The sequence below is a fragment of the Vitis riparia genome, chromosome 3 (assembly GCF_004353265.1).
Source record: "Vitis riparia cultivar Riparia Gloire de Montpellier isolate 1030 chromosome 3, EGFV_Vit.rip_1.0, whole genome shotgun sequence".
Lineage (NCBI taxonomy): Eukaryota > Viridiplantae > Streptophyta > Magnoliopsida > Vitales > Vitaceae > Vitis > Vitis riparia.
The window spans coordinates 7,089,076-7,113,473 of NC_048433.1; the positions used below are offsets into that span (position 1 = coordinate 7,089,076).

General features: G+C 37.8%; 1 protein-coding gene across 1 annotated transcript; it reads right to left on the bottom strand.

The window, feature by feature from the left end:
- On the bottom strand, positions 1-24,398 carry LOC117910612 (telomere repeat-binding factor 1). Its single transcript, XM_034824712.1, has 7 exons — positions 24,271-24,398; positions 21,379-21,567; positions 20,991-21,208; positions 10,669-10,753; positions 5,659-5,742; positions 1,887-2,237; positions 1-452 (listed from the first exon to the last, which is right to left on the bottom strand). Exons 2-7 carry the CDS (start codon positions 21,526-21,528, stop codon positions 438-440), a joined length of 903 nt encoding a protein of 300 aa, XP_034680603.1. The 5' UTR covers positions 21,529-21,567; positions 24,271-24,398; the 3' UTR covers positions 1-437.

The window sequence follows — 24,398 nt, forward strand, 5'->3', positions numbered from 1 at the left end:
TTGTAGAACCAAAAACAAATGGAGGGATAATTTATTAAATTGGCAATCTGACAAGAATCCATAACAGACAACAGAGATAAATGCAACAACAGATGTTGATATCTTCACAATCCATGCCCCAAAACTTCCTTCTATCCATTCAATTCTATCTCAAAAGTTGAAACACTAAGTGGAGAGGACTGTATAACGAACACCCATAGTTAATTCTACAACACTATATTTTCCCTGTTCCCGTGTTTGGCAGCATCGTCAAAGTTCCCAAAATGAAATGGAGATCAGCCCTAAAAGTGAAAGTTCCCAAAATAGAGACAAATCCAGAGATGAAACTGTCAATGTGAAAGTGCTGTCTATGTGTCTACTAATTCAACTTTGGTAGAAAAGGTACAGGCATCTGGGCATCAATCCAGAAGACACAGGTTCATTGATCCTGGTTTGTATCAAGGATGGCCATTCTGCACATTTTTGCAAAAGATGTCAACACAATCAACAGCCAGAGAAACAAGTTTTTAACACAAGCAAATGCTACAGAAGTGCTGATGGAATATGAGCTACATTTTAAGTAGAGCATCAACTCACAAAACCAACAGTTCAGGGATCAGGAACTCACAAATTAAAACAATAATACATGGTTAACCCTCTGATGATTAAACTTTGCAGGGCATAATTTATTAATTTTAATAAAATTATTAAACATCAAATTCTTTGGCTTTTAATTATGAAAAATGCCCACAAGAACACAATTACATCTTTCAGCATGAAGATACCAGTATAACCTTTTTACACAGCAGACACATATCATGTCAACTCTTACAGCTCTAGAAAGAAAACAGAAAAAGAGATGGATAGAGATGCAAAATGATGAATAAGGAAAAGGAAGAATCTAGAAAGAACAGAATATCTGAGAAGCTTACATCAGGGAGCGAAAAAAAGTATTGATTTCATAGAGTCCATATAATCAAATGTTATTCATGCAATGGCTGTTCTTATACTTGACATTAGGCTTCAGTTTGAGAGAGACTAGGGAGTCATCAGATTTAAGTCCAACTGACATCACTAAAAATAGAAAAAATGGAAGGATTGGTTGAGTTGTGGAAATGGATAACTTACAGAAGCAGTGTTAGTCAAAATGCTACTTTAGTCTTTACCCACTAGGAATGATGGCTCGAGAATTTCATTGACCAAAGCCAATGAATGAACACAAGTAAGATTACTAAATACATACATATATAAGAAAACAATTTGGGGAAAAATGTTAATCATTAAAGATTATTAAGTAATAAAAAACTAAAACTAGAGGCACAACTGTGGAATGGTAAGAGTCCTATCACTCTGACTCTGTGTATGAATTGTGCTCAGAGTATATTGCCATACTACTGCCAAATTGTCCAAGTCATGTGCTATACTCTAAAAGTTAGGGGTTTTCTAGAAGGAAAACATCATTGCAGTTGTTAGGTCAACATTCATCAGGAAAAGAAAAAGAGAAAGGGAATGCTTCCCCCAACCATTAAAGGGAAAGGCTTGATGGAGGGAGGGAGGGTGGTTGAAGATTAAAGCCACAAAATAAGTGATGATAAATAATCATTTTTGCACTTAATTGGTGCCAAAAATAAATGATAATAAATAATCATTTTTGCACTTTGTTGGTACTGAAGACTCATCCCGACTTGAAGAACTGAACATGTCATATATTTCAGAAAAATTTGAAATCATAAGGTTAAGTTTCATTTGTCTTAATTTTAAAGATGAGTATGGGATTTTTTAAGAACAGAAAATTTCACCCCTCTTAACTGCAACTTAAACCTCCTGGTCAAGCAGGTCATGCAACTAAATTTGAGCAAATGTACACAGACCTAATAAAAAAAAACTATAGTGTCATAAAGATTTACCGTCTTTGGGTTGCTCCTGCCTTTCAGTGTTTTCATTGCTGCTGCTGCAAAAGCTTGTGCTGCTTCTGCATCAGCTTCTGCTGCATCTGCTTCCCTTGCAGCCTCTTCAGCTTCTGCAAGGGCAGCTTCTGCCTCTGCAACTGCTCGAGCAGCAACTATAGCTGCTTCTTCCGCAGTCATACCCCTCATCTGGGCCAACTCAAAATCAACCTGGGCTTTAGTGAGAATATGGATGTCATCCTTGTCAACTTTGGGAGAAAACCCCTGTCTCCCCTCCAGGAATGGCATAGAAGAGTTTCTTCTTCTCTCAGAAAATGCTTGAGTATGTGCAATCCTGTACTTACGTTTCACCTGTAAGAAAGTCAGCAATGTCTAACATTATAGTCCAAGACCAGAAGCAACTATATCAAATCAATTCATCAACTGACCCATTTTCTGAACAAGCCACCTAATTTTCCAGGGTATTTAATACAGTCCCATATCGTTGTAAGGCACTGTTTTCCCAACCATGACACAGTTCTTCTGCAGTTTGCTTGAAATACTAATCTCATTTTTTTTTCCTTTTCTCTTGCAAAGAATCAAAATAAGTATCATAAATAGCCTACATATAAGAAAGATGAGACGTCCTTCCTTGAGATAGAAAACTGCTAGAAAAGAACAACAATTGACAGCAAAAGAGAACTAGAACCTATACAATATATATCCTAGTAGGGTCAAGAGGAAAGATGATGCTAACAAAGCACAAGAGGGTGTTGCTCTCCTCTCTAGGTGAGGCTATTGGCTTATAAGTACAAACCTCAATTGCCAATCCAGATGATTGTGATGATCAAGACAGAATGGTTTCAACTTGAGAATAAAGTTCCATCAGGGTACATATCTCACCATACAAAAACAATATATACAAAGAAAATCCAATTTAGGTATATATCACCAACTAAAAAACCATATATAAACCAAATTCTAGAAGTACCAGTGAATAACATAAAAAGTTGCTTGGTTTTCTGAGAAATTAAATGATCTTTACCCTCTAAAGAAATTTGATAATAAACTCTGTTTTTCCATTTTGATATGAAGTCCCAAAAAGACAAATCAAAGATACGAATACATGACTTTGATCAGAATCTGTATATAGTTTGAGATGGTTGGGGGTTGCCCTGTATATAGTTTTTGTATAGTGGGGTGTAAGTCTTTGATCAGAATCTGTATTTTGAGGGAAGGACCTCTCACCCTTCTCTTGTACCTTTATTATTTATTAATATAATACATGTTTTGTATCTGATAAAAAAAAAAAAAAAAAAAAAAAACTAAAAGAGATAAAAATACATGACTGAGGTCACAATAAGTACTTCTAAGGCCCCGGTCATTCATCACAAACTTTTGTCCGCTTAGGCGTATGACCTACTCCCCACAAGGAGGGTTCCCATATTTCTCCCAGTCGTCTTGGTGGAGAAAATATTGCTGGAAAACATCAAATGCTGTTTTATATATCTCATAAAGTTATACATTTTTTTTTCAAAAATAATATAAGCACTACAAAAATTATCACATTTGAATAATCGCAATCAGAATACTATAATGAGATCGAATAATGGCAGTCAAAACATTATAATGAGATTGAGAAAGTCAATTTAATTGCCGAAGGTACAAACTTTCAAACTAGGAAGGGAAATAAGCCAGGCCAAGTAGAGTCAAGTATTCTTATTTCATCTTGATTGGTTTTGTGCCAAACTTCACCAAGCATATTCCAGATTGGCTAGACATTTTTCCCCAAGCTCAAGTTTGATTCCAATCAACTCAGTGCATGAAAAAATGGTTCATACAAAGCAAAACCTGTGACAAATGACACATCCGCCAAAAGGATCAAAATCACACCAACCTTCACAGTTATTTGAACCATGATCTCCAAGTATAGAAGATAATTGAGAGAGGTAAGTATGGGGAAGAAGGAAACCAAACTCTTGTCTCTAAATCCTACAGGAAACTATCGGGCTAGAGAATGTAAGAGGATGAGGAAACCCTAAAACCCTATCCAGCCAAACATAGCATTTAAAGATAAAATTCCAAAACCAAATAACAAAACAAATAGGAAAGAACTGAGAGTAAGAGGAGGCGGCAAGAGAAAATTACTAAAAAGGAAAGAACAACAGAAGAGCACTTACCTGGTGGGATTCCTTCATCTTTCAACTCAAACAGTCAAGACAGAGTTGTTGTAACCCTACCTCTCTTTATATATCTCTCTCACATGCACTAGCACTAAAAACCTTTTGAATAAATGGACTCAACCAACCCATACAAGCCAACCAAGTGGGCCCTTCCTCACCGGCCGATTGAGCCTAGCCCAAAATATATCGGCTTGATTCACAAGTCAGCCTATGTTTAGAGTGAACTCAACCAGATAAGGAAACAAGATTTTTATGGAGATTCAGAAATGGCTTGTTTGGAAGCCAACTGAGATGGTATGAACTGCTTAACAAGTCAAGCTGATTGCTTCAAAGTGGCTCATTATTACCATGGTCCCATATTTCAAAATCAACAGGTATGTCGATGATCCAAAAGCATGAAGACATCAACAGGCATATTGAACAAAATTGAATAACAATATTGATTTGGAAAATGAAAGGAATTTGCGGCGAAACAAGGAAATCTCGAATGAAATTTTAGAAAGAGTTAAATTAGACAGAAATGCATGATTTAGGGTTAAAATTTTGTAAACAAAATTTTAGCTTAACTAAGTGGTGTATATGGTGAAAAATGTATATTCCATTGGGTATATATTATGTATCTGCTTTGAGAGCCAACAAAAACACAGAGGCTTGTGAGCCAACAAAAACACAAAAGGTTTTGAGCCAACAAAAACACAGAAGCTTGTTTTGCCATATGATTATATATTCATAAAATTTTGTTGGAGAATTCCTTCCTTTTTCAAGTCATTTGAAGAAGCTTCTTAACCTGAAGCATTGGAACATGCCCCTGAAAGACTGAAGTTTCATAACAAGAGCCTTAAGAATCAAACAAATTAAAAAGAAAAAGAACTATAAGAAAGGAGGAAGAAATTGGGGTCCATCTGTTTCTCGTAAACACAGCCCATATGTCAAAATATATGGATGCCATATCAGCTGTATCATTGAGAAACTGTGTATTCTGGCCAGTGGTATTAGAAGATATTAGTTAGAAAATATTGAGATGCAGATACAGAAGACATAAAATTGTGAAAAGATTTAGATGTGGCTATTTATGATGAGAACTACCACAAAAAGATTCATTTCTTCTTAATGGATCTTAGACCATGTCCATTTCAAGTACCATTACACTATATGAACCTAAAAACCATTAAAACACTCCAAATTAAACTTCACTAGTGAAAGCCCCATCCATTCTGTTCTTGTTTCAACTTCTTTCTCTTATTATCAATACTGACCCTTTATGAGATGTATAACACATGTCAAGTTCACTGATCCAACAAAGATATTTTTCCTGTTTTGCTAGCATTGCATAACTCTTGGTAATACCCTATACATAGAGAGTGGATAAAAGGATCCATATAATGAATTTCCTCAACAGATCAACTGACAACTGTTCAAGGATCAAAAACCGCTCCTTGAACTTCTTAACCATGAATCTGGCTAACTTGTTCACTAATATTTTTGTTTCATGAAAGACCACATAAAAATGTAGAATAAATAGGATATGTTCATCCAAATAAGGCAAAGTGCCAGCATGTAGTCAATAAGTTCAAAACCATTACACCTCCAATACATGGCATATGATTTACCTTAACCAGTTTTCCATTTGTTGTAAAAAACTTCAATTTTGCGGACAATAGTCTTTTGAAGTTTGGAGGCGCCCGATATTGATCCTACAAAATAAATCTTTGAAGTTCAGAATTGATATCAAGGACTACAACAAAAAATCATGGGCAAGATCCAAATCTACCAATGTTTTTTTTTATTATTATTTTTTCAAAATTTACAATATGAAAAATCAAACAACAGTACTGAAGGCCCATTGACAAACAAATTTGGGAGCCATAGCTACACATTGTCATGGAGTGTCCTATTGAGTTTTCAAGCTCAACAGTTCATTACATCCATCAGCTGGTAAGTATCACTGATGAATATGGTGAAATATACAATTTGCTTATCAATTTTTAAAGTGATATGGAGAATCATGTGCTTTTGAAGCTCAAATAAGAAAACCATACTAATTAGGATTTTGTTGGGAAAGTGCTGAGTGAGATTTGAAGCTTACTTCTCATGACCTACAGGCCATGTAGCATTAAATTTCTAGTACCATGTGGAGTGTCCGCTGGTGTATATCCTCCAAGTGCAAGATAAATAAATCAGGGGGAGAAGGAGACAGTGAGGGGGGGAGGGAGGGAGAGGGGAAGAGGGAGAGAGAGCGCATTGGGGAGGGGGGTGAGGAAGTAGAGAGTTGCTAGCAAGAAAGGTTCAGTTTCATATGAGCCCCTCACTTCCCTTTTGTACTAATTTGAGAATGATATTGGAACTTATCTCTAAATAATATACTCTTTTGAGTCTTGCAATTTGAATAAAAATCTTTTCTGACAATTTTATCTAAATTTTTTCTAGAGAAGGAATCCAGGGGAGTCATAAATAAACACATTTCCTTAAGGGTACACAAGGAAAGGTATATTAGAGAATACTGGGCATCCACAGCCTGAAAAAACTAGATCAATAATATAGGCTCCATCCAATAAGCACGATTCCAGAGCTAGAGGAATGGTTCAAAATCCAGACAACTCAGAAAAATGAAAATCTTCAATTATGTCATAAAACACATTTTAAATGAGTCTCATTTGCTTTTTGAAGTGTTTGGAATAACTCTGCTGAATTGCACATCATCATTTCTATGTTTCAAAGACAAAAAATTTCCATGTTTATAAACATTAGGCCCAAAAATTAAGCCCATGGCCTGGCATTCCCTATGAATAATTTTTGGAAAATAACAAAATCAATCGACCATCTTTTTCTACATTGTCCATTAACTTTGGGTTTGTGGCATAAGCTCTTTAGTTTAGCTAATTTGGCTTAGGTGTCACCAAGGAGTATTGGAGATATGATGCTTATCACTTTTAGAGGATTGCGGTCTTCTTTGAGAGGTAGACCCTTTAGCATATTGTTTGTCTCACTAGTCTTTGGATGGTGTGGCAAGAAAGAAATGCTAGGATATTTGAGGATAGATGGAGAACAAAAGAGATGTTGTGGGACCTACTACATTTCTACTCCTCCCTTTGGGCCTCTTGTTCCATCGCTTTTAGGGGAGTTCCACTTAATGTTATTCAACTAAGTTGGCTTTCAGTTTGTAATTCATAGTGGATGTGTAACCTCTTACTTTGATTAGGTTTTGTATTTTGAGAGAAGGACCCCTCATCCTTCTCTTTCTTTTAATCAATAAAAATTTATCTTTATGATTAAAAAAAAAAAAGATTTAAACTATATCATATCATATAAAAATATTTAATGCTAAAGTTTTGACAAGTTTAAATTAACAAAATATGACTTTATAGATTCATCACACAATCTACAAAAGTAAACTTCTTCAATTTTTAGCAATGATAAATTCTAACCAAGCATATGCACTTATTGTGTTGTTAATTGATCTCTCTCTCTCTGTATATATATATATACCTTTAAAAAAAACTAATATTTTAAGTAAAAAATTTTATTCACTAATCACCATCATTTTCATTGTCAACTTTCAAACCATTCAAATGAAAATTTTCCAATATTCATTGTAAAAAGAAACTCACTTGACTTCTAATATAGCATTTGATAACAAGAAGGTAGATTTTCATATAAGATTATTTTACCTATTTCTCCTTTTTATGATCAATTTTTAATCTTTTAGCATATTTTAAACAATCAATATAATAAATTCTTTAAAAAAAATGAATTTGATTTTTAAAAAAAAAATTATAGAAAATAGTTGAAGTATATATCATTGTATTGTAATCACATATCATATCGTGTATCATATTATGTATTGTAAGATACGCTTTAAAGTAAGATACAAAATACGTATCGATTTTCATAAAAAATGTATTGTACCGTTGTATCATATAATGTATTATAAGTTTTTAACAACTATGACCCCCACATAAACTGGATGAGATAGCAAGGACCTCATTTCCGGAGACAAGGGTCTCTAAAGCCCCTAAATCAGTAGTAGACAAGGATTCAAGGGACAAACCACTAATGCTCGATCTCCACTCCCCTAACTCAGATAGTGTCATGTGAAAAACATTTTTTTTTTATACATATAAGTAAAAAACAAAACTATATTATAAAGAGAAAAAGGTGCCCAAAGGACAACTCAAAGCATACTAGGAGTATACAAGAGGTGCCTCAAGGCAAAAGCCAAGAAGAAGAGGGGTTGCAAAAACTTACCCACCCTCATTTAGAACCCAACCAATCAAACAAGTCGATCAATGATAATGGACCTACATCTATGAACAACTTAGCCCAAGACCAATAATTACAAGTAAAAGAATTTTTCAATTTTTGAACCAAAAACTACTCATTTTCGAAAGTAATCCTGTTTCTTTCCTTCCAAGTCGTCCAAAAAAGGCATAAAGGGGCTACCTTCCACACCTTTTGATGCTTCTTGCCCACAAAGGAACCATCCAACCATGAAGAGTCTCTTTAACTGAAGAAGGAAGAACCCACGTCACCCCAAAGAGAGCAAAAATTAACTCCCACAAAACCTTAGCCTTGGAGAAATGAATTAGGAAGTGTTCTATAGACTCTTCTTCAACAAGGCAAATGAAACATCTGTTGGCTAGAGTCCACCCCCTTCTCTTTAATTGATCCAAGGTTAAGACCTTACCCCATGATGCTTCCCAAGCAAAAAAGCCCACTTTGGAAGACACACAAGGGTTCCACATGATGTTCCACAGAAAAGGGGTTGCATTTCTCGTCTCTAAAGCACCATAAAGAGACTTAACAAAAAATTCCCCACTTTTAGTCTCTTTCCATAGTATCTTATCCTCCAAATCCACAAGCATCCTCTTTCCTTAAATTGTCGAAACGAATCGCTTCACCAAATCCACTTCCCAATCATTGGAAGGTCTTGAAAAACGAGGATTCCATCTCCTTACCTCACTCGATGAATCCCATACCTCCACCACCCAAACCTTTTTAGAGTCCGCCAAGGCATACAAAGAAGGGAAAGAATCGCACAAAGCAACATCACCACACCACTTATCCTTCCAGAATTTCACTCTTCTCTATTACTCATTGAGAAACCAATTTTATTACTCAATAAAAATCCTTCCTTTGAAATTTCCTTCCACAAACCCACACCATACCCCTTCCTAACTGCTTGAGTACTCCACCCCCCTTCTTCTACCCCAAACTTCCTACCAGTAACTTGCTCCCAAAGAGCCCCCATTTCAACCGCATAATGCCAACTCCATTTGCACAAAAAGGCCCTATTGAGTGTAGAAAGGCATCTAACACCCAATTCGCCCTTTCTTTTGTTTGAACAAACCACCGCCCACTTTACTAGGTGAGGCTACCTCTCTAAAGCCCCTCCCCCCAAAGAAAGTCCCTTTGGATCTTCTCTAATCTCTATCTAACCACTCTTGGCATATGGAACAGGGACATGTAGTAAATAGGCATACTAGACAATGTACTCCGAATAAGAGTGATTCTCCCTCCCTTAGAGATAAATTGTATTTTCCACAAAGCTATCCTTTTGCGAAACCTCTCCTCCACCCCATCCCAAATTGCCATGTGAAAAGCATTTGACACTCCTTCCTTAATGTTAACTTCCTCGGTATACACTAAACAAGAAACAGAGGAATAACATGTGCAAGTGTGGAAAAAGTGAGGTAAACTAAATATCACATTATTCAAGTTCCACCATATTGCAAACCATGATGTTCAAGGGGACTACACTAAACAAGAAACAAAGGAATAACACGTGCAAGTGTAGAAAAAGTGAGGTACAAAATATCACATTATTCAAATTCCACATGCAATTATGGAAAAAGTGAGAGGTAAACTAACACATTATTCAAGTTCCACCATATTGCAACCAATGATGTTCAAGCTCCATTCAAACTCAAGTTTAGCTTACAAACATTCATGGCTTAAGGTAGGTCAAAAGTCAAAGCATTTGGATAATGCCAATTGTTGTAGCTCAAGTCAAAACATGCTCAATATTATGAAAATGTTTATTTTTTACTCACCACTTGTCAACCTTGTATTGAGTTTGAATTTAAAACTTGAGAAATCAAGTAAAGGGCAAAAGGTTTACCATTTTTATAGACAATTACATGCATGTGTATGGACTAATCTGATGCCATGAAGCCCATCAGGCATTTCCTTTCTTGTTATTTTAAACATCAAGTTATAAGCAACTATAAGACTTCTCAAAATATTGATAGGGGCATCAATAAATTTACATTTTAGACAATCGACCAATAAACTAATGTTTAAGGTACTAGAAGACTTCTTAAACTAAGACAACGTCATGATATTAAATAAGAATATCTCCAATAAGATTCAAACTACTTAAAGTAATCAATTGGAACCACCCTGAAAAGTTCACATGCTATGTCATCCACAATTCCATTTCAAATCTTCAAAAGCATTTTTGCTTTTTGGTAGGTCCACTGAGCTCATAATGTCACTAAAGGCCAAGGACTACAATGTGCCATAGTTCAATCACTATAAGAACACTACAGATTGACTATTAAATTACTTGTTTCTTGGTACAAGATCGTAAGTTATCATAACTCAAATAAGGGTATAACTACCTCTATGTATGTAGCAATAGTAGTTTTATTAGAACCACCAGGCTCCTTCAAGTTGGTTATAGCTTCCAATATTAAATTATCCAACCTACAACAATGGAAATAAGACATGATACGTGAATAATCACACATAAGACAACTATGGTTTCTAATAAAGAATGTCCAGAATTGCAATAACGAATAAAAGATAAGCCTGGACTATGTATTTACCTGCAACAACTGATAATCACAGTGGAAACATTTTTTAAACAGTAATTGGAGACTATTATTTACAAGTAACAAATTTTTTGTTTCTGAAAATTATCATTCCATGTTCTTTAGTGAGTTCATTGTAGGTTTCTGTGCAAATCTCATATATACATGTGGAGAAAAAAAATCAATATTAAAGGTTAAAAACACCCCAACATTCTTAATAAGTCGTCATGGTAAACAAAAAACCAAGAAGGTAGTACTGTATATTGACACATCGAATTATATCATTATGCTGATGTCTCTAAGATTATTTACTTTGTCACTTTCAGTATTCCAAAGGAAGTGTTTTGGTTCATAGGTGGATACTAACCTAGGAATTGATAACATAATGAATATCTAGGCATATATAAATTAAATTACATGTTCTTATACTTATCCATAGACAAATATAATCTAATACTTGAAAATCTACATGAAAATCCTGAAAACATGATGAATTATTAAATATTAGAGAATATAAAAGCCATGGAAACAAGTTGGCTCTTGGAAAGCCATATCAAATAAAGTTACTGGTCTATAAGAAGGAAATGTCAGATGCATCAAATGGCATGAAATAATATTATTAATTGCTAGTAGCCTGGCTCACATTGTAAGCACAAACAAACAACCATGAAAAATGCAAATGTCTGCTGGATTCATTTGATTCAGAAAATAGAGCGTACAAGAAAATCAGATGTTAAGATTACAAATTACTAACACATGAGCAATGACATTAGAAGGCTTCAAACGACAGATGGAAGAAACCATATCATCAATTTTATTCTTCTGTATAAGAGTGGACTGGTATCTATTTGAAAATTGATCCTAAAAGAGTAATAGGGACAGGAGTTTCTAATTCACTATTTAATGAATATCTAAATATATGGCTATCTAAAACTCCATGGATCATTTCAATCCCTGAATACACACACAACCATCTATGGACTGTGGACCTTTTAATGAATTTAGTATCTATCTGAATTTGATAAAAGAACAACAACATGGATAGTAGTCTGTACTCAATATTTGATGAATATCCAAATATAAAGCTATCAAAAAATTGATATATCAAACTTGAATCTCCCTTCCAATCCTTCAATATGTTTATATATACATATGGCTATCTATGGATTAAATCATCTCCTGAATATATGCACACATGGAAGCACACACTCTCAATTGCACCACTGCTTCAAAAATAAACTATTTCATTCTTGCCATAATTTCAGGAGACTTTTATTTGTATGTTTTTTTCTTGTTAGTGGGGATACATATATTTCAGTTGATATTTCAAAATATAGGAATCTTTGTTGTAGTGTGTAGATGCCACCAGTTGATAATCTTCTGGTGTTTATGGAGCACAACCAGAGGATTTTGAAGGGATGAAGATGTCAGATCTGACTGAAAGATTTTTCATCTAAAGCTTTATGAGTGGCTTAAGGCTTCTTTGGGGATGGAAGGCTTCTTTTCAACCTTTAAGAAAGAGCAAACTGAGCTTTTTGGCATTAGGTGCTTTTTTCTGTTGTTGTCTCTCAGGTTCTCTTTTTCCCCATGCATTTTTTTAATATATTATTTCTTATTTGCCAAAAATATATAGGAATCTTTGTCAAAATACTAGCAATTTTTTCTTTAAGTAGTTCTGCTTTATCATTTCCATATCGTTTCAAAAGCCAGGGTCCTAATCAAGTTTCTACTGTTCATACAGATTTAAAACTGGTCAGGAGAATTTGTATATTTTAATTTTTATTATTTTTGCTATTCAACTATAGAATATAGAGCAGAGTTATCTTTAACACATGCAACTTTTTCTCTATCTTTAATTTTGTAGTAGCAGAGATTTAAGGCCAAATAAAATATTAGGTATGATGAAGATTCTCAATATTCATCATATCATAAATGGGTACAAGTCCTTATTTAATTTCCTGGTTAATGAAATCAACTTTCTTGAAGATTGGAAAAAAAAAATACAAATTAATAATGATAAAAGACTCAGGAATTTGTGTAATGGAATTGAGTAGAATGTAAATTTCCCCACTTGATTATCATCATATTGTATCATTGTACCATATCATAGCCAGATGTTATAAAGTGGTTTAATTCACAGATGTATTCTGAGTATGCATGTCAATAAGTGCATTTCCATTTTACAATAGAGCAGTTGTTTTATATAAAAATGTTCCAATATTATGAGCTTCATATGAAATCATTTTCAACATTTCTGTGGTTTCATCGAAAATTTTCCCAAAGTTATATAATCTTCTAACATCAACAATGGTGTTCATGTATCCCGTCATGTATATGGATGGTCGGATTCTAGGTACTATCATGTTGATTAACATGCACTCTAAAATATTGGGGCTGTGAGTCAAAAGTTTGTCAAGCATGTTTTCTAAGGTAGTTAAACATGTTTTTAAGTTAGAAAACTTTTCCTTTGAAAAACAAATTTCAAGAACATAAAACTATTTTCAAGAACAATTCCCAAACAAGCTCTTGGTCTATGGCTTAAAAGTCCTAATTGTTCGGCATACTCATAGTTTTATAGGCAAAAAAGCAAGAGGGAAAACGCTTTATCCCCTGACACGTGAGTCATGACCTTCATGTTAGGGTGCAACAATGTTGCTCTTAAGCTTAGGATGGATCACCCAAATGATGGCAGTCAAATGTCATAAAAGGTTTAGCTTACCCTAATTGGACACTAATTGGTTTTCAGATCAAATGTTAAATGTCTAATATCAGAATTGGTATCAAAGCCAAGGGTCATGGGCTCAAGTCAAAGTAGTGTCATGTCGGGGGAGGGATTGTTGGGGTGCAACAATGCCGCTCTTAAGCTCAGGGATGGGTCACCCAAATGATGGTGATCAAATGTCATAAAAGATTTAGCCTATCCTCACTACACACCTATTGGATTTCAAATAAAATAGTCAACGCCTGATCTAAGACTTCAAAGTGAAAGTTGTAAGTATAATTTGAAATGAAAAAAGTCAACGTGATTTTTTTTTTTTTTTTTGATAGCTAATCAGAATCAATTTATAAAAAGTAACGCCAGAGAAGGCGCTCCAAAGTACATAGGAAGTATAGTAAGAAACACCTCAAAGTGACACAAAAAAAGGAAAAAAAAATAAAAAGAGGAAAAAGAACAAGAACATTTTATTACTAAAGAGGACAAAAAGAAACCAAGGCCCTTTAAATCTCATTAAGTTGAATGAAAAATAAGTATCAAACTTTTTAGTAAAAATTATTTTAACCATTGATCTACTAGCTAAAATTGATAAAAAAATCTCCGTTGTTATTTATTAGGAATTTCAAGTCTGTAAAGCGAAAAAGAGAAAAAGAACAAGCTTCATTCATCAATCATAAAAGACCATATTTGGCTGGCACTGCAGCTGGATATTTCAAAATATGGATGCCTGGCAATGCAGCTTAGAGGCACTTTCCTTGTGCCTCATTCTAAAATATGCATCAAGGCATAAACCTCAAAGGACCATTTGAAAAACTGCAGATGCAATTAACCTCACTACTATACTGCCAAAACTAATATAAGGTATCATCAGATTCTGGTACTCCTTTTTCTTTTTCTTTTTCTTTTTTTTTTGATAAGCAAGCAAATGTATTAGAAGAGGCAAAAAACCTCAAAGCATACAGGAAGTATACGAGGCTACAACCCCTCAAACAAAAAACAAAACAACCCAACCCCTACTTGGAAGCTAACCACTCCAAGAAGCCTATTAGGGAGTTCGACTCCATATCAATATACACTTTAGCCCAACCCCACAAGTTATACGCAAACGAAGTTTTTAACTTCTGAAAAGCTAACACTCCCCCCTTAAAAGCTAGCCTATTCCTCTCCTTCCAAACTGTCCAAAAAATAAAAAGCGGGATGGATTTCCACACTTTTTTCCTTTTTCTCCCCACAAAAGAGCCTTTCCAACTATTAAGAACCTCCTTTACAGAATAAGGAAAGGCCCATTGTACACCACACAACGCAAGAATGATATCCCACAATCCTTTTGTCACTGTACAATGAATTAAGATATGATTGATTGTTTCCTCTTCACATCCACACAAGAAACACCGGTTAGGGAATTGCCACCCTCTTCTCTGCAGCCTATCCAACGTGAGAACCTTTCCCCAAGTAGCTTCCCAAGCAAAAAAAGCAATTTTGGTTGGCACTTTGCCCACCCAAACATTGCTATGAGGGAAGTCCACACCATCAGCATTATCCAACACCCTATACGCTTTCTTGACTTTAAACAGCCCGTCCGCTCCTTCCTTCCAAAAAACCGCGTCTTCCTCCAAGGTTACACTATGATTCCTCAGCTCAACTAATAGATTGCCCGCCAACCCCAACTCCCAGTCATTGAAGTCTCTTAATAGCCTTAAATTCCACCCTCCTTGACCCAAATTCTGATCCCAATAATCCTCCACTGTGACGTTCCTTTGGGCAGCCATGGAAAATAGGTCCGGGAATCCTTGGGACAGCACACTGTTTCCACACCAAGGATCTAACCAAAACCTAATTTTATTGTCTTTTCCCACCTTGAACACCATGTTCTCCCAACACCAATCGGACTCCTTCAAAATTTCCTTCCAAACCCCAACTCCAAACACCCCATTTGCCTTCTTTGTCCTCCACCCAAACTCCTCTTGCCCGTACTTAGCCTCAAGCACTTTTTTCCAAAACTCCTCCTTAGCACGCGCAAATCTCCAAATCCATTTGCCTAGAAGGGCTTTGTTCAACCAAACAAGCTTCCTTATCCCCAACCCTCCTTTTTCTTTGTCCACGCACACCACCTCCCATTTGACTAGGTGAGCCTTGTTCCCCCCATTGTCGCCTCCCCATAAAAAATTTATTTGAATCATTTCTAGCCTTCTTGCCACTGATTTAGGCATACGGAATAATGACATTTGATACAATGGAATGCTGGCCAGCGTGCTCTTTATAAGCGTGAGTCTCCCTCCTTTGGACAGAAATTGGCGTTTCCAAAGGGCCAACCTCCACCTCATTTTCTCCTCCACCCCATTCCAAATGGATGAGGCCTTATTAGGCGCCCCAAGTGGCAGCCCCAAGTAAACAGTAGGCAGCTGACCCACCCTACACCCGATTTCAGCAGCCATATCAAGAACCCCTTCCACCTCCCCTACCGGAATGACCTCACTTTTGTCCAAGTTAATCTTTAAGCCAGATGCAGCTTCAAACCAAAAGAGGATCCAACTCAAATACAACAAGGACTCTTTTTTTGCCTCGCAAAATACTATTGTATCATCCGCAAACAGAAGGTGAGAGATGCTGATGGCCTGCCCTCTACCTTTCCATATCCTACAGCCATAGATGAACCCCCCTTCGACCGCCCTCGTGATAAGCACGCTTAGAACTTCCATTCCCATGACAAATAGATAGGGGAAAGCGGGTCCCTTGCCTTAGCCCTTTTGAGCTTGAGAAAAACCCAGCTGGAACCCCATTCACCAACACCGAGTATTTGGCAGTGGAAATACAGCTCCTCATCCATTCAATCCATTTTGACCCGAACCCCATCTTTTACATGACCTTTAGCAAAAATTGCCAATTGATGCTATCATACGCCTTCTCAATATCCAATTTACAAATAAGACCTTTCTCTCCTCTTTTTTGCCAAGAGTCTATTACCTCATTTGCGATTAGGGAACCATCAAGAATCTGTCTCCCTTTAATGAAAGCATTCTGATCCGGAGAAATCACCTTTCCTATGACTTTTTTAAGCCTATTGGCCAGCACCTTAGCCAATAATTTATACAAACCCCCAAGCAAACTGATTGGCTTATAGTCACCCAAATCCTCCACCCCCCCTTTCTTCGGCAACAAGACCAAAAAGGTATGATTTAGGCTCTTTATGAAGGAGTTCTGTTCATGGAACTCCTTGAACATATCCAACACATCCTCCTTGACGATCTCCCAACATCTTTGCCAAAAGGCTATTGTGAAACCATCCGGACCCGGGGCTTTGTCCCCATTCATCCCCATTAATGCTGCACAAATCTCAACCTCAGAAAAAGGCAGTTCAAGGGCTTCCGCTTCTGCAGGGCTGATCTGCTTCAGCAAAAGGCCCCCTATATCCGCCTTCCAACCCGAGCTTTCCGAGAGAAGTTGCTGGTAAGCATTTGCAATTCCTTCCCTCACTTCTTGTTCCTCTGTAAGCCTCACCCCATTTATTTTAATTTTATCCAGGGCATTGGATCTCCTACGGGCATTGGCCATGCGGTGGAAATACCCCGTATTCTTATCCCCTTCCCTAAGCCATAATTCCCTAGATAGCTGTCTCCAGTGCACTTCTTCCATCGACACCCACTTAGCATAATTCTCCTTAGCTGTTTTTTGTGGCCTGATTCCTCCTCTGTTAAACTTCTCTCTTCTTCCACTGAATCCCAACGCTCCACTTGCTGAAGAGCTTCAGCTTTGTTTTTCTCCAACCTTCCAAAAACCTCCTTGTTCCACATCTTTAAATTTTGTTTCAACCCCCTCATTTTCACCGCTAGCCTGTAACTTGGCCTGCCTCTAACCACTATCCCTTGCCACCACCCCTCTATCAGATCTTTAAACCCCTCAGCTTTGAGCCACATGTTTTCGAATTTGAAAGGGGAAGGGCCTCTCCTTATCCCACCACCCTCAAGCAGAACCGGGAAGTGATCGGACGTTGGACGGACCAATCTTCTTTGAATAACCCTACTGTATCGGTCTAACCAACTGGGGGTCATAAGAAATCTATCCAGTCTGGCCCACGATTGATTATTGAGCCCCCCACTCCAAGTAAAGGACCCCCCTTGTAGAGGGATATCAACAAGCCCTAGCTCATCTATGATCTGGGCAAACCTCCTCATAGCTGAAGTAATCCTCCCATTTCTACTTCTTTCAGCTTGGTACAGCACTGAATTGAAATCACCTCCTAAGCACCATGGCTCCTCCCACAGTCCTCTAATAGCCCCGAATTCCTCCCACAAACACTCCCTATCATCTCTAGAGAAAGGACCATAGACCCCTGTGAACACCCAGATTGCTCCATCTCCCACGTTCCTGAACCTACAGGAGATGGAGAATTGACCCTCTTCCACCCCCAATATCTCCAACGATCTTTTGTCCCAACAAATCAACACACCCCCTGCCGTCCCCATGGCATTCAAAACCTTCCAATCGAGAAATCTCCTCGGTCCTAGACTCCTCACCACCTCTTCCGACATAATTTGCATCTTTGTTTCTTGAATACAGAACAGATCCACTTTTTGTTTTCTAATCACTGACTTGATTACTTTCCTCTTGGATCTATCATTCACACCCCTCACATTCCAACTCAGAATTCTTAAATTCATTGGGCAACTGAACTTTGGTACCCTCTGCCCTAGAGAGGGCCTTTCTTCCTAGAATCCCCTTCATAATTAACAGAGCACTCCAACCTCTTAAGCTCCCTTTCGAACCTTGAGGTCTCAATAGACCTTTGTCTATTATCTTCTCCCTCATTTTCCTGATTTTGCCCAAAAAAGCCAGAATTTCCTTCTCCAGACCTTCCGTTGAGAAACCCAGAAAATGACTGAATTTAACTAGGCTGCTTTCCTCCCAATTGAGCTGATCTTCCTTCCTATCTTCTTGGAGAGCCGACTGGTCTGTAGTCCACCCCGCATTTCTACCCATAGGATCGACACTGTTGACCTCAATCAGATCCCAACAGCCATCCCTTCTCCCTGTATATTCTTCTGCACTTGGTCTTCTTGACCCACTTCCAACCAGAATTCCTTTCCTTTGCACCCCAGAATGGTCGTAACACTCCCTCTCCGGAGTCCGACCGAAACAAAAGAGATTAGAAGAAGAAGACCCTTGTGCCCTAATACCCCCCATATTTACCTCTAAGCCATACCTCGCAGCTTCTTCCTCTAGCATCTTTTCTGCCCACTGATGGTTTGGGTCCGGTTGCTACCTTCTACCCATTTCTTCTTCTCTGCATCTGACGAAGTCACTCTCCAGATTGCCAACTTTAATGTGACCGTTGGAGCCAGAGGGAAGGATTTTTAAAAGAAGACCATTATCCACGAGAGGGGTCTGGGCTAAGGTGGCTTTTCCTTTATGATTATGGCCCAATCCATAGTCTGCAGCCCGCCCCGAACCACTGGATTGTCGCGGCCCAAACTGGCCTCCCTTAGAAACATCACTAATTGAAGACATAAAAGGCCCATAAGCCCAATTGGTCTCCCGGCCTGGAGCTAAGGGCCCAGTCTTCGAACCGGAGCCCTGCTGCAAGCCCACTTGCGCCTGTGAGCCCTTCATAGCGGAACCCACTTCCTGCGACAGGCGACCCGTCACGTCCTCTGACTGACGCAGCACCTCGAACCCCGCGCGCGTCATCTCCTTCACTCGCGGACCGGCGCGTGTATTTTCGTCACCTCCTTCCTCCCTTCTTGGACTGCACCACAGACCCTGTTTCCACCCCTCTTCCAGCCTTAGCAACGGCATCGTCTCCCACCATAGGGTTAGAGAATAAGTCATCTCTTCAACCCCTATCTCCAGTGTGTCAGGGCGACCCTCGCCGTCCGACCTGACCAAGATCTTGGCCCACTGCAACTCCTCCATGCTCTCCGTCTGTGGGTCGACATCTAAAAACCCACCGCACACGTCGCCCACCCTTCTCAACACCGACGGGACCCATAGCGAGATTGGGAGCCCTAGAATTCTCACCCACACTTCCTCTCTTACCTCACCTTCCTCCAAACAACCCAAGCTTGGATTCCAACACTCCAAAGTCATTTGAACTCCTCCCACCACTTTGTTACCAGAGAGGAGAACCCATCTCGCTTCTTCCGCGAACTCGAATTCCAGCAAAACTCGTCCTATACCCAACCTCGCCATTCCCATCTTGCCTTTCAAACCCCAGGTCTTTGCCATTTCCCAACCCAAGTGTTCCAAATCTTCCCCTTTTGTATTGCTAGGGCACCATTTTCCGATCAGACAATGCTCCAGCCTACTCAGGTTCCTGCTTAACTCCTCCCGTCCTACCTCCACTCGGATTTTTTTGGACCCCTTATTCCATCCCCCTTTCACCATGTTCGCAAATGACCTTCCCTTCACCAACTCCTGGCGTGGCCTTCCCATTATCCTCATTTCTTCTTGTTGGTCTTTTTTGTCCATGCTGGGGTCCATCTGGTGAAGAGCCTCCACCATCGCCATCCACCCCCCCTTGTCCCCTTTGCCCTTCGGAATGCAGATGCTATATCTTTTCAGCTCCATATCGACAACCCCCAAACGCAAAAAACAACCCCCCCTGTTGGTAACGCGAACCAGGGAGAAGTTTCGCCCCTTCTCCTTCCAGCTCTTTTCCCATCTTCCTTCCCTCGCATCCTCGATGCACTGATGTAGGCCTTCCATGAGTAACCCTACGCTATACGCCCCCATGCGTACCCAAGACGACACCCCTTTCTTGCTTTCCGTGATGGTGATTAGGGTTTTTCCTCCCCTCTCCACCATTTCCAGCTCAAAGGACTTGGACTCCACCCCGAAGCACCTCATCTTCCTTTTCCTCCTATTCTCCGCGCGACGAGCATTCTCGCCTCCGGCAGCCTCAGTCGCTCTCTCGTTCTCGACCTCTTTCGCTCTCTCGACCTCTCTCGCTCTCTCGACCTCTCTCACTCATTTCCTTAAGTATTAAACACCTTTTTTTTTCTGCATTGATATAGACTTCTTTTTTTTTTTTTTTCTTTTTCTTTTCTCCCCTTTTTAATGAAATTGAATTTGGCACCTCATTTTGAATTCACTAGTCGCCATTTCAGATTGAGACACCCAATCCAGATAATGAAACAATTTCAGAATTCAAAACCTTATTTAAACCAGGTGGTTATAACTTGAAACCCTCAACCTCATGTCTACATTAAATTCACATTAAATCACGTCATTGTTGTCATCAACTCATTTCCCTTAAATCAACCGCACCTTTTACTCTGAAGTTATATATAAAAATATAGAAGCCTTTTAACTTCCACAACGCCCATAGCCACCCAATTTTAATTTTAGAGTGTGCCACTACTTTCCACATACCTAAATGATGAAAACATTAGTATCAATATCAAAGGACTTAGTGTACCTTGAGAATGACCGTTTTGAACCAGTAATCTGCACAGGATTGCTAGGTAGTGCAAGGGCCTTAGTATCAACAGTTTCATCATCACTTTGAACTGCTGTACCGAGAGACAGAGGGTTCTCTTCTGCTTTAGGGGCTGATGGCACCTTTCTGAGAGCCAATCTAGCTTTCTCCCTTGAGCCCCATCCATTTGCCATCACACTCATGTTTCTCCACTTGTCCTATCCCACACCAAAATCAAATAAATGAGCATGACAAAATCATAAGAAAGCTAAGTTCAGCATAAAGCTTCTCCTTTTAGTACATAATGATGGAAACTGATCAAACTCCACAATTATTTCATGAAAACTTAACTTTACCCATAAAATAAAGTAGGTTAAAAAGTCAATACCTTGAGATCCACATTTGAACGCAGAAACAAGACACCGCTAAATTCTGGGTCCTTAAGTATTGTGCGCCATTTACCCGCCCCATGTTTAACAACTCCAGCTTTAAGTGCTGCTTCTTCTTCTGGTGTCCATTTCTGCTTAGGAGCACCCATCAGGTGTAGCAGAAAGACAACTCTCCAAAAGAAGCTGATCTGTAAAACCTAGCACACTGTATCAGCAGATGCACCCAAAAATAGACAATCAACAGCAACAGACAACATATTCCAGACTTGCAAGAAATAAAGATCAAAATAAAAAGGAACTGACGACTATTTTCCTCCACTTAATCCTGATTCAAAGATAGATATTGAAAATAGAAGATAATTTTTTCATCTAAACCACAGGCATAAGTTATCACTTTGCATGAAATTTTTTTTTTTTTTTTTTTGATAGGTAAGTTATCACTTGCATGAAATCAGCTTCAAACATTTTAAATCTTGCCCAAAGATGTCTTCCTATGATGAACAACAGAGTGCAGACCAATACCAAATGCAAAAATACAATGCCACACAAATTTTAAATTTTAAATCTATAATACAAAAGAAAAAAAGGGGTTTTTCAGAGTTAAAAAGCCAGTTCAAAGAGAAGATTCTGAGCATCTAAAAAAACCCAAAACATGAACTCATACTGCTGCCAACTTTTAAGCAGTCCAAAGCATTCAATAATTCTTTTGTGCAAGGCACAACTGACTTTTCATGCATACTAAAGCATGGGAATATAAGAACCTACTATTTTATTCCAGATTTCACTTTTTGACACATGGAAAAATTCAAGATGCTGCATCTTTAACAAATCAGCTATATTAGATGGACATTTGTATTTTACCAAAAAGAAGCTTGCAACTAATAATGAATCAATAAACTTGATATCATTCTGCCATTTGTAAGCAGTTGTAAGCAGTCCAGAGCATTCAATAATTCTTTTGTACAAGGCACAAACTGACTTACAATGCATACTACTGAAGAAGAATTTCAGAATCTATGTTATTTTTTCCTTTCTTTCTCATATTTTACTTCTTGACACATTGAAGAAGTTCAAGATACTGCAGCCTTAACAAGTCAGCCAAATCAGCTACATTAAATGGGCACTTCTATTTTACCAAACAGAAACTTGGGAGCAATAATAACCAAAAACTAAATCTATTCTGCCATTTGTATGCAGTCCAAAGCATTCACTTTTTGACAACCATGACAAATTCAAGATACTGCAGCTCTAAAAATTCAGCTACATTAAATGGAACCTTCTGTTTTACCAAAAAGAATCTTTCAACCAATAGAGAACAAAAATTTGATCTCATTCTGGCATTTTAAAGCAGTTTGAAACATTTAATAATTCTTTTATGAAAAGCAAAAATTGACTATCATGCATACTGAAGGCGGGGAATTCAAGCACCTATACTCTTAAATTCCTGCTTTAATCTTTTGATGCATTGGAGAAATTCCAGATACTGCAGATTTGACAAATCAGTTATATCAAATGGGCACTTCTAGATTGCCAATTTTGTTCCCTTTTACACCCCATATCTGTGAGGTAGCAATAATCTTTAGGTATCAGGTTTTTTGGAGGAAACCTTACATGTGCCTGACACTAACACCAATGTTAATTATCATCCTTGGATATTTCAATGACAGAGAGCACACACATTATGGTTATGTTTGGTTTTCGGAAAATACTAAGAAAAGAAAAAAAATGCTAAAGAAATGATTTTTTTATGCTTGGTTATTTTATGAAAAATACTAAAGAAAATCAAATATAATTAAAACTACTAAGAAACTTGTGCATTTTCAAATTATTTAATCTTTATATCAATGAGCTAAAATCAATGAAATGGATTTGAAATAACATATAAAAATAATTTATTAACTTTAAATCTATTTTTTATTTTCCTTCATTTTTTCTTTCCTTATACCTTTTCTCTCTATTTTCTTTCCCTTTCATTTTCCCTCAAATTTTCTGAGAACCAAACATAGCACGTAGTACCGAAACCCAGAAAGCTGTGGCTAATGGGTTGGAGTAACTCTGGTATGCAGTTTTGCTACATGCCAAATCAAGACCTACTGTAGAAGAAAACTTCGAGATGCAGTATTTATAGGCTATTCAGACTTGAAGCCCCCAATTCAAAGTCCACAATTTGGTAGGTTTATAAACCAATGGGTTTGGAATCAAATCTCAATTCCAGAAGCCCCAAACCGCCAGAGACAATTCCAAAGCAAAAAGGAAGACTTTCTAATTCCATATAATAGGAGTTCCAAATCAAACGCAATTCCATACGACCAAACAGAGACCTAAATCAACTTCAATACAAATGAAACCTCTCCTTCACAAACTTAGTCTGCCTACGAAGATATAAATAAATAAATTCCGGTTCGTGTTACGAGGAGCAATTCAACATGAAATAAGAAATATCACTGGGAATTCCAATTGACCTCTGTTTGGTTGCAGAGAAAACGTAGGAAAATAAAAGAAACAAATAAAAATAAAAAACTTGGAACCAAACAAAACAAACCTCCAAGCCCCACCCTACTCGGCTAGACCCAATAAAACCATATAATTTATCTCAGTCGAATTCTTCAAAATTAATTTCCAAAAAGGCAAAAATAAACTGAAAGACCCAAATTCCCTTTTCCTCGATTTTCCCAGCAACCAAGCATAACCCGCCAAAGCCAACACATTGTTATCAATTTCACTAACCAGAAAATCAAAACAGAAAAGAGAACAATTTTTTTTTTTTTTTTTTTTTTGAAATTTCACGACAAAACAATCAACACAGACAGAGAGAGGGAAAGCAAAGGGAAAAAAAAAAAATCATGAAAGAAAAGGTGAGATCAGAGAGAGGATAATGAAAGTTGGGTCACCTGTGGATGGTTGAGTTTTGGGGTATGTATCCGAAGATGGTTCCAAGGCGTTCAAGGCGTTACTCTCAGATTCTCTCACACCTGTGATTTTGTATGGTGGGAGAGGACACATTTTCTGAGGAGGTTGA